At 38.2% G+C, this 11,915-nt stretch overlaps 1 protein-coding gene across 2 annotated transcripts in view; it reads right to left on the bottom strand.

The window, feature by feature from the left end:
• Positions 1-11,915, bottom strand: part of STK39 (serine/threonine kinase 39) — a 97,727-nt gene that overhangs the window by 75,734 nt on the left and 10,078 nt on the right. Inside the window, exons 2-3 of one of the 2 annotated variants that reach the window (XM_068138694.1) lie at positions 5,490-5,602; positions 398-506 (exon numbers count right to left, since the gene is read on the bottom strand). In XM_068138694.1, the coding sequence (XP_067994795.1) occupies positions 398-506; positions 5,490-5,602 (222 nt within the window). Of the gene's footprint in view, positions 1-397; positions 507-4,546; positions 4,623-5,489; positions 5,603-11,915 lie in introns of those variants that run through there. The other variant, XM_068138695.1, reaches the window with a different exon arrangement.

Raw genomic sequence — 11,915 nt, 5'->3', positions numbered from 1 at the left:
AATGAAAAGCACTCATTATGAAATCAGAAATACATGTATTTTTACAAAAATTGAGTGAATTCTAGAGAAAATTTAAAAACAAAAAAAAAGCCACACTAACAGTAGTGACCTAATTCTCATCAGTTTCTCCCACACAGCCTTAACAGAGAATTTAATATGTTGATTCAGATTACAAAAATACAGTAGTTAGATCAACAGAATTTATCTCACTAATTCTCAGCCTATGCTATGAATATAAATACACAAACATGCACACAAGCTTGTACATTCTTGCTGCAACACAACTAGTCTCAAGGTTCATCCTATGTAGTTTCTCTCCTCCCCTTCTTAAGCTGGTCTAGGTCAACTAACTCAAAGAAGGTACGTTGCTGGTAAACAAGTAAAAACAGTAACTTACCCCCACTTAATAGTTTCATAACCAGCCAAAGTTCATCCTTCACCACAAAAGATGTGTAATAGGTCACCACATTGGGGTGATTGCATTGACTCATTGCTTGAATTTCTTTCTGTAAGAAATACAAAGCCCAGCGTAACACAGTTCTGATTGTATAGAGACAAAGTTTAATTTCCAAAATGAAACACTATAATGTAATTGAAGTATGCACAGAATATGCATCAAGGCCCCAAACATTCCAGTTTAACTATAGATCTGCATGCAAGACATAACATTGTTGCAAGGAATATGAGGAAGGTTTGGCCAAGAGATACAGGCAGAACTGCATCAATTTTCTTCTGAGAGCAGCAATGAAATTACTGTTAAATTCCCAAATTCAGAGCAGGCAATGAAGAGTAAGCAGTGTCCAAGACCTGGTGTGGGTACAAGCTAGACGACAAAACACAAGGTAAGATCAAAACCTACAGGCCTTCCTGTTCAAGAGAGATATAAAATGAGTAGAATGGGAGCAGTTGAGAAAGGAAACTGTTGGACAAAGGACACAGCACCACTGGCTCAGCTACTGTGGGATGGACAGGTGGACACCAGAGCCACACAATCAAACAGAAGTGCAAGAGGAAAAAGCGATGTTAAAGACCAAAAGTCAGAGAAAAGAATTGACTAGAGTAGCACACAACTGCCAACATACGCACAACTTGGCACTACCATGTAACCTCATCTATGACACACCACAGCTGTACACATTAAGAATGACTGCCTTGTATCTGTTCTTTCGAGTATCATTTTTTTCACATGGTTGTTCTGTAACACCTTTCCAGCAGTGCTCATTACCCTGACACTCCTTTACATAGGAGTGTTTATGCCTCCTTTTGTCTTCTTTGTACTGGACCGTGTGGCCTCACACCAACTTAAGCTCCCAAAATCTCACTTCTCCATCTCTGGACACACAAACCTGATCCATCTCTGGTGCCAGAAAACACACTCCTAGAGGTTGAATTGGTCAGTGATTCAGTCCAGCTAAAGAACAAACTTCCCCCTCCTGTCCACCCCTGAAAAGCAACTGCTTTCAAGTGGACACATTACAAGCTCAGGATAGGCACTACTATGGTAATCACACTTCCATTAAAGCTGCCACAGATGCCATTTTCAACTTTTAACCTCAATTCAGCAAGTGTTTGAAAGTGTTTTGTTGTTGTTAGTTGCAATGCATTTGAGATCACAGCCTCCTTCTAAGAAAAAGTTAACTACATTTATTGAAAACTGTGATTTAATCTCATGTTGCCTGTTGGTTACTATTAAGTCAGGCTGCATTGTGACAAACATCATAACTAGTCCTGGCATCAAAAATCCTCTTCCCTTATCAACTTCTGAGCCCTGAACTACAGTAGAATGAACAGCTGAATACTTGTGAAACAAGCCTGAATAACAGTAATTTATAAAACAGCCTTTTTAAAAAAAAAATATTTCCCTTGTGAGACATTAGGTGGAAAACAGAAGAAAGTTATTTCCCTTTCCCAGAAGGCATGTCACTTTAAGCACATTTCAAATTACCTCCTCAGTTTCTTAATTCAGTTATCCATACCAAATCTTAACTGTAACTCTCCAACTCTTCATAACTATTTTATTTCTTGTATTGTTTTATGCTGGTACCATAAAGATAGCTCAAAAGTCTACCTGCCACTATTAGGGAAAAAAAAACCCAACACCTCATCTATTTTAGTCACACATTAATAATGCAGAAATGTAACTAAATGACTGTGGTAAGCTTCACTATCTTTAACCTAAAAGTGCTTTGAATATTTTGCCTGTCTGCATCAACTTATTGGCCAGAATTTAGCTATCATCATAACCATGGCCAAAGGCACTTTGTATCACAGCTTAGGTGGCTTTGTTTCCAGAGACAGTCTTTGAAATAAAATAAACAAACACAAAGCACTCCATGGGAGAGAAGAGATTAAATTTTAGTCAGGAAAGTATTAATTTCAGACATGCAGTGCTGGAGAGCCCATGTTATACACAGAATGGTAAAATCCTCTACAGATTTCAGTTATTTGGTTGAAGCCAGTGATACACAAAGGTGAGAGAAAAGCGTTTGCTTAAAATACACTGTCAGAGGACAAGCTTGCAGCAGGACATCCAGGAGAATGTCCTGGAGCCCTCTTCACATTCATGTCCCTTTAGACACTGAACTGCACCAAAGCTGTAGTAACACTTTAAAGTCTCTCTCCCCACTGCTTCTCCCTCACTTGTGGGTAATGCAGGCATTTGTGCACTGCATCAGTAAATACATCCAGGTTAAAAGGTGACTTCTTTCCACTATATTATTCCTGATCCAGTTTCACTGAGCAGCTACACAAAAATGTGTGCCGGCCCTAAGGGCAAATGGGTGACGCAGTTAATAAGCAACTGCAAGACAGCTTCTTCCAGTGCTCAGCTGTAGAGCTGGGTCCAGCACACAGTGACCTGGCAGGTGCCACAGCTCTATGGGTACGTTCCCAGGGCCTCCTCCACAGACACTGAGGTATGGCTGTTTGACACCCAGGGTTCAGCATAACATGGAAGGGGCTCATCCAGACAGCCTGTCTCGAAGGGCTATCCAGAGCAGAAATGCAAACAGTTTAGAAAAATCTACTCAGTCAAATCAGCCATTGCTTTGTTGTATTGAGCTTGGTGTTTGTTTTTAAAAAATTGAGGTAATGGGATGGGAAAAGATACCCCATTAGGACAATACTAAGGACAGGAACATTTTCCTTGGCTCATGGAGTTGAGTTACATTTAGCTTACAATAGTGAGAACATAAGACATTGAAGGAAACAGAGTATTGAATTTCAGGCGTTTGGCAGTTTGTGTAACCTTTGTATTATTTAAGCTCCCTCCCACACTGCCTTTCTATTTTAACCAAAACTGGCCCAAATCCTAATTGTGTTTACATGGGCACCAAGCTTGCTGCATCTTCCACTTCCCTAAAGGCCACACAGCTGACAACTTGTGAAGCGTGCCTTTGCACACTTAAGATTTTACAAAACAGCATGTTTGGAGAGGAGATTTTTAGGACATCCCTGTGCCAGTGTAAATCGCTTGGTCAGAAAAGTAAGGGACCAAAAACCGAGCAAACTCAAAAACAGTGTTAAAAAAACAAACAACACAAAACAAAAGAGCAATGTAAGTATTATCAACTGAAATTAAAATGTTAGTACAATTGCAACAAGAATTTCGAAGGTCAGTGATGGCCTTTGCCAGAATAAGTTCTCTAATTTTGCAAACAGAATTTTTAAATCTATTAAAACTGTTAGAAAAAGTGCACTTCCCCTCACATAAAAAAAGACAAAAGTCTGTGTATCCATGCACATGTGTGCATGCACATATAAAAGGAATCATACATTGCCTCTTTATTTTTTTTCCTCCCAATCAGGAACTCAGAAAACCAGAGTTTATGTTCAGATTGAAACAGATCAACAAATAAACACAAAATCTGAACACAGAAAAGCAGAAACTGATGTATGTTAAAAAATGAAAAAGATGGTAGACAGTTATCTTCATATTAAAAGAAAGCAGTATGGGACAAAAAATTAAAGACCTATTGCCTGATTTGGCAGACAATGAAGACATATCAGCAGTTAAAAATACTCAGGCACTTGCTAAGACAACTTTGTACAAGCTGGTAATTAATTGCAGTCATTTCTCCAGACCACCTAAATACTTCTTGCAGATTTTTGGCAGTTTTGTCTGGTTTTATTTTTTTGTAACTTTTAAATTCTTAACTTCCAATTAGTTCAAATTCTAATAAAAAAACAATTTAAAAAATATTACATTTTGACCATTATGTATTGCAATAATTAGTATTTCTGGTTTTACATAAATGTTCTTTATGGATGGTAGATGTTACTACATCATGCACAGCATTTCACCTTGGGCTGTTCTCTTTCTTAACACAGTTCAGAATTTATTCAGTTGAGTTTTTAACCTGACATAAGTCTCACTACCTCAGAGGTAGTTTCCACTACCACAAACCTCCTTTAAAAACCACAACCATGTCCCATAGAAGTTGTTACATAAACTGAAGGCAAATGCTATCAACACCAGGGGAAGAGCATTATGGGTCCTCCACTGTAAAAAAGCCATTTTATCTGAAAAAAACTGGATGGACCATACCCTCTGTATCAAATTCAAGATATCTTTTGCACTGGCAATTCCCTGCTGAGGAGATCATTTCCTTCAGAGGCAGGAATTTCTGCATTAGAAAAAGCCCACAGTCTCTAGGCAGTAGTATAACCTGTGGAACAGAAGAGAGTGTTCTCACTTTTAGAATGGTTTTGTGTCCTTCAACTCTTGTTATGCTGCCTATACATAAATATGCATTAGTCTTACAAGCACCTGACTAGGAGCATTAGAAAGCAACAGGCTTTGTTTTTTAGCAGCGCTTTGCAACTCTGTCTGGAATGAAATAACCAGTGCAGAGGCAAAACTCTCACTGTCCCTTTAACAAAAGGCCTCTTACAGGTCCCTTCTTCCTCTGGTTAGTAACCCAAACAAACAGCATTCCTCAACTGGCTTGCTAAGGCCTATTGGATAAACGTGTGTTATTAGCTTTACCAAGAGTTTCCTTGTAGAGATAGCAGTGTAACCATTTGTTCTTTTCCCATCAAAAATTATCATTGCAAAACCATCCAATAACTAGCTTTCTGCCATGTTTTGATGCTTCAGACATTTTAAGGAGATGCACTAAATTCTACCTATTTTTAATCAGTGTTTAATCAAAGGAAAATGTATCTTTCCTCCATATTAAGTAAAGGCAGACACCCAAACAATAATCTCTTGAAAATCAAGTCACTAGAAAGCAAGTGATAAGGTTCTTCCCACAGTTCCCAACAGCTGATTATCCCAAGATTCAAACTGTCACTTCTTGGCTTTGTGGCATTAGAAAACATACATTAGTTAAATGTATTTTTAGGAGAACCAAATCCCTCTTTCAGATTATTTTCAAATCCTTTTCTCACTATTATCCTGCATAAAATTCAACTCTCACTCTTGGGCCAATCAAAAATCAAAATAGAAGGCAGTCTCCATGTCATGTGTTCCCCTCTGATTTACTTACAAGTAATTCATCCATACTGGTTTGGCATTTTTCTAGGTTGATCCTCTTTATTGCTACGCGTTCTTGCCTGGGTTTGCACAGCGCTGCCTGGACAACTGCTGTAGCACCGCTACCTAAAAAAAGGCAGAAAAGGAACATAGTCTTAATATAAAAGGAGTTTAAACCAGTGACTAACACAAGAACCCCACACTGATGAAGAAGTTAAAATCTGCTGTTTACCCTTTTTTAGTGCTTTTCCTACATGCATACCTTTCCACTAGTAGCAGAACAGCTTGCAACATTTCTCAAATCGAGAAAAACACCAACATTTCTATTCTGTACTCCACAAAAAATTCCCAAGTGGACAACTTAAAATGATGTGCTCATTTATGAAGTCACACCCACCACCTCAATGCATTTCATAGTTTGGGAAACATTACACTTTTGGTTTTGGACACGTCAGTTTTAATCAAGAGCATGACTTGCACTGTTAACGCAAGGGGTGACGAATGTGTGCTTTATCAAATCTTATTTATTTCTGTTCTTTCAGGTTAGTTCCTGTTGAACCAGGATTTCAATCCCACTATGTGATTAACAGAAAGACAGCAAGACAATATACATGCCAAATCTACAGTTTCATCTGTGTTGCTGCTCATTCTTCCTGATTAGGGTAACATCTTACAAACAGCATGCCAATTCATGTAAAGAGCACGGAAGGCCAAAGTACTGCATCAAAAATAAGCTGACGTACATTGCTGAATGGCCCATGAAAGAAAGCCAGCCATGCTTACTTGACACGCAAATCACAGGTAGTCGTACAACTACACTGACAGCAAGGGACGGAATTGAACAATTTTTGGGAAAAGCATTAGAATAATTTTTGTTTAGTATGCTTTATTTGTGAATGGCAGGAGTATAATTAAGGTCTTCTTGCCTCTTAATGGCTTTGCCCCAGTCAGTATTGCCTCACTAAATTAAAGAAATGATTGCAAGCAATATTCGAGAAGAGCTTTCTACATCTTGCAGCCACATCAAACACAGCAATGTGTGCTTCCTCAGAGCAACTGCATTGTGCTCATTCATGCAAAAATCTAAAATCCCCCAATGAGTAGCTTCTACCTTTAATTCTACATATTTTAATATTAAATTATGGATTTCTGCTAAGTTATGAATTCAGCAACGAGTTATATTGGCTTGTTCATACACCATGTCCTATTTATGCTCAGTAATTGACATGTCCTTGATGAATAAAAATTGTGAACAAAAAGCCTTTTGTTGTCAAGCTCTACAAATGTGGATTCAGTTACCAGCCGACTTAAGAACAATTGAGAGCTTTTCCCTCTGTACATCTGAAAACAGCCCCAACAATACCTCATGACTGGAAGTTATTGTCCGTGTTTTAACTGCTAAGTGCTTAGCTATTTTCATGCATTGTTTGTTCACATGACGTTTTCAGTCAAATCACAAAGCTTTTTAACTTAATGTGTGAATTTCATTACAAAATTCTGAGCTCATCTTCCAAAAAAAAAAAAAAAAGGCTCAAGAGTCATGCTTTTGCAGGATGCGGTCACAGACAAATATTGACATGTCCTGTTCTGTCTGCTTACAGAACAAAGCCTTTAAAAAATCCAGCAATGTAAGTAATAAAAGAGTTTAAAGTTTTTAAAAATTAAGTAAGACATTCCAAGGAAGGAACCACAAAGCCGGCCCAGGTAAGACTCATTTACATCACTTTAATGAAGTTGATTCGGTAGACACTGAGACACAAATCGTCTCGTTACTTTGGCTATACAACTGCATGCAGGGAGAAGAATCCAAATTTTTTGCTCTAAGGATACAAGACACAAGACCAAGATTTTCCTTAATGTATCTTTTTCATCTATGCCAGTACTTGTAGGATACAACCAGATCTTCACTTTCAAAATAGATCTGTATACAAAGGCCACATGAAGAACAAACAGGAAAAAAAATAAAACACAGAGAAAAATTATTCGGCCTGCACCAAGATAAAAACTTGCCTGCTTTAAAGAATTGAATCATAGAATCATTAAGGTTGGAATCATTTAGGTTGGAAAAGATCTTCAAGATCATTGCATACAAACATCAGCCTAGCACTGCCAAGTCCATCACTAAACCATGTTCCTAAGCAACTTATCTACACATCTTTTAAATACCTCCAGGGATGGTGACTCCATCCCTTCCATGGGCAGCCTGTTGCAATGCCTGACAACCCGTTCTTGGGAAGATACTTTTCCTAATATCCAATCTAAACATGCCCTGGTGTAACTTGGTGTCTTTTCCTCTTATCACAGAATGGTAGGGGTTGGAAGGGACCTCTAGATATCATCCAGTCCAACCCCCTTGCTAATGCCTAGATCAGATTGCACAGGAACACATCCAGATGGGGTTTTTAAGCCTCCAGAGAAGGAGATTTATTCCACTTCCTGTCACCCTCAAAACAAAGAAGTTTTTCCTTATGTTTAGGTGGAACAGGTGTCCTATTGCTGTTACTTTGGAGAAAAGACCAACACCCACTTTGCTACAACCTCCTTTCAACTAGGGGAAACCTTACCACTCTACTGCTGTGTTCTCTTCTCCAGGCTAAACACCCCCAATTCCCTCAGCCACTTCTCACAGAATTTGTTCTCTAAATCCTTCACCAGCTTCACTGTTCTTTGGACAAGCTCCAGCACCTCAATATCCTTATTGTAGAGAGGGGCCCAAAACTGAACACAGTATTCATGGTGCCACCCCACCAGTACCAAGTACAGGGACACGATCATTTCCCTGCTCCTGCTGGCCACATCATTTCTGACACAAGCCAGCATGCAACTGGCCTTCTTGGCCACCTGTGCACACTGCTGGCTCATACTTGCTCAAATTTAAGTAAAATGACAGTAACACTTCAAAACATTTTGGAAAATTAGCTTATGAAAAAAAATCCTGTCATATCCCTGACTCTATCCCATAATATCACTCGCTTAAGTTCTGTGAGATCTCAAGCCAAAGACTAGGTGCTTACTACTATTTAAAAACCCTTGACTGCAAAATTATTCCCAAGCTATCCTTATGCATAAATAAGTTCTTCTTTTGCCTACTGAAAGAGGGTAAGATGAAAGATTTTAGGACATAGACTAGAGTCTGAACAATATTTATATGAATAGCCTTTCAGTGCACTTCCCCATGTTTTCATCTGAGAAAGAAATTATTTGCAATGGGATATTCTTCACCACAAGAATGTGACGCAATGACAATGCAAAAAGATTTGTTTAGCATAAAGCAAATCTGCTTGGTTTCTTATTGCTGCTGCCTCTTAAATACTCTATGCAGTACAGTATTTTGATAGTAAAGGCAATCTGTGCCACTGACCTTCTCAGTAAGACCTACATATAAAACTCATTTGAAAACATAATTTCAGTTACTGAACTAGGGCTGAGGCATTTAGTGGCTATATACCTCCTTCCTCTTAAAAGGTGTTCCATTCTCCTCATCTGCCTCATAAGGTGAACAACCAGGGATAAAGACAATGAAAATCTGCAGCTTTTCCATCTGGTCAGAAGACATTTTGTGTCAATAAAGCCATGCCCTTCTCTAGTCTACTGAACAAGTAATGTGAAGTGTTCCAGAGGAGTAGCTGTTAAAAACAGGACTACCCAGAGAAGCATTTCAGCTAAGAGAAAACATGAATATATAAATAATTCATTATTATATAGTGGAACAAAATTGTCACAGGCAACCATTTAGCATAACAACTTATGGTCACTGACAATGATTACATAGAATAGATTGCAATCAAACATTCCTTGTCAGAAGTCATGATTTTTCAGGTATGCTGAGCCTTATGAGTCCTTCCAAAACCCTCAGAGCAGAGAACATACTAACTACAACACAAACAAAGCAACAGACCAGTTTTAGCATCCAATATCTACTTAGAAAACTGATCTAGCATAATAAAAGCTCCCCCTTCAATAAACCACAAAGTCTTTACATCCAGCTCTCTACTGCAAGAGAAAAAAACCAAAGGATTACCCGCAGTCAGACTCAACATCAACCTTGTAAGAATGACAGGGTTTTTCCACTACTATAAAAGTATTTTTCTGCTACAGACAAGTTAAGTTTCCCAGTTTCAGAAGTCAGCAGTGAAATAATGACATTTTTGTCCACATCATGATGTCTGCTGCTCCCATATCACAATAGCAGTGAGTATGAGCAAAAAAACCATGGACCTATCTTGACAGACTGGCATTTCAATCCTGGAAAACTTAAAATATGGTAAGGTACATAAAAAAAAAACATGTTGTTGACCTTTTTCAAAATAAGGTATCAACAAAGGAATCGGTCTTTTGGTTAAGACAAGATGCTAAAGAAGCTGAGGTTCAACTTTTATAAGTGTGTCAATACAGGTCAATTGCTGTACATTTGTATTTTCATTTGGAGCAAACAGCAGTTTTACATTGAATACCCTCTCCTTGATCTTCCTCACAGAGCTTTAGTTTGCTTTGCAGAATGGCTCTTGCATGTGCAAAATTAACTCCTTCTGGAGGAACCATAAGAGGTTTTGCTCCAGCAGAAACATGCTCTAAACCCTGGAAGATGTAACAGTTCGGAGAAGTCCTTGGGTATTTTCAAAAAACAAGGGGCAGCTAGGATGTTTGGTCCAAGAAATAAGCGTATATCTTGTTTGAAGTAAAACTCCAAACCCTAATACATTATAGGGACAGACTTCAACCTTAATTGAACCACTCCCGTTTCACCAAAAACTTACAGACATAGATACAGTAAGATACTAAAGAAATCTGAATGTGGAACCAATTTGTAATACACAAATAATCTCCAAATCTGCCTGTTAGCACTTCTGTCAGAATTGCATCCCAAATTTAAGCCCCAACCCAGCATTCTTCTACTGTTTCACACAAAGACAACACCAAAAGTTTCTTCAAACCATGGAATTACAATAGAATTATTAAGGTTGAAAGTGTCCTCTAGAGATGATCCAGTCCAATTCTCCTGCTTATAGTTAATTTGTATCCATTGTCCCCTGTCCTATCTGAGGGCACTCCTGAAAAGAATCCAAGTCTCTTTTCTTCATTCTCTCCTATTATGTACAAGTTCCCCTTGAGTCTCCTTTTCTCCAGACTGCATAGTCAAACAAAAGACGCTCCAGTCCTTTAATCAACTCTTTGGGCACAGACCTGCTTAAATTTTGCAGGCTCACAGTTCAAGTACAAAGCTGAGAAGTGTTACTGTTAAGATTTTCCTATGAAACTCTTAAGTTGACTGTTCACTCCACAGTAAAACTCCAGATCCTTGAAACAACATATTTGGATACACAATTTACAATGGAAGAATGATGTCAGTTTTTCACTGTTAAGAGAGAATCCCTGAACAAGTTTAGTTTGTCCAAGCTGAGACACGTCCAGCAGGGCTGAAGTTTCTACTGCTTCCAATCTCCTTACCTACCTCCTTAACATCCTCTGAATCATGTATTTGGAAGAAACAGCTACTTTGGGCTACAACTATCTAGAGAACAAAGATTTAGAAGGTCTAAAGAAGGGGAGCGGGGGGAGGGGAATTACCTTTTTGTAGTAAGGTAAAAAAGTTAACTGAGCACTTAATTTGCAGTGGCATCCTATCAAACCAAGTATCAGTTCACATCACCGCCTCAGAAATAAAGCTTTTCTTTCAAAGGTCATGGATTATTTTTCAAAGTTCTCTTTCCAGCACCCTTCTCATACAGAACCAGTTCTTCCTAATAAAATGCAAAATAAAACCGCAACTCCTTATCATATGTTCTACTACAATCTTTAAGTATTCTATTATGCCCCCCCTAAGATAAATAGCAAGATCTAATTGTTAGTTAAAATATTTTCAGAAACGAGACATGCATTGTAATAATTATGATACTATGATACTATGAATTTAATTCTCTTTGTTGTTTTATCAATACAATGCATACAAAGCTCACAGCAGAAACATCTCTGCTTAACTACATGAGAACTTGGTATCTGGTATTCACTGTGGGTCTGAAAGTTACTCTATGAGGTTATTACCTGAACTCTGCAGAATACTGCCTAACTCCACCTTATACGAGCTATGCTGTACTGTATTTCCTGCCTAGAAAAAAAAGCTGTTAAAAGAGAACTACTGTTCCTTTCTGAAGTGGTATTACAAACAAATGCTGTTGATTTAGCTGGTATATTTTCTTGTTTCTCATTTAGTTTGAAAGTAAATACTTGTAACAATTCTAATACCATGAATGCAGTATTTTCCAAGTCTTCTGGATATTATCACATAGTACATCATTCTCTTCTGAGAATGAAGAACAACATTCTAACAAAACAAAGGCAGTATTGCTACTGAACTGTCATGAAGATCTCTAATTAATACCACAGCGTTGAGCTACAAAGCATCTTTAGCTAGTTTACCCCAACAGAACATGTCTGCTAG

The sequence above is a fragment of the Melanerpes formicivorus genome, unplaced genomic scaffold (genome assembly GCF_026170545.1).
Source record: "Melanerpes formicivorus ecotype bairdi unplaced genomic scaffold, bMelFor1.0.p_v2 SCAF_5, whole genome shotgun sequence".
NCBI lineage: Eukaryota > Metazoa > Chordata > Aves > Piciformes > Picidae > Melanerpes > Melanerpes formicivorus.
This window is presented reverse-complemented; position numbering and strand designations above follow the sequence as displayed.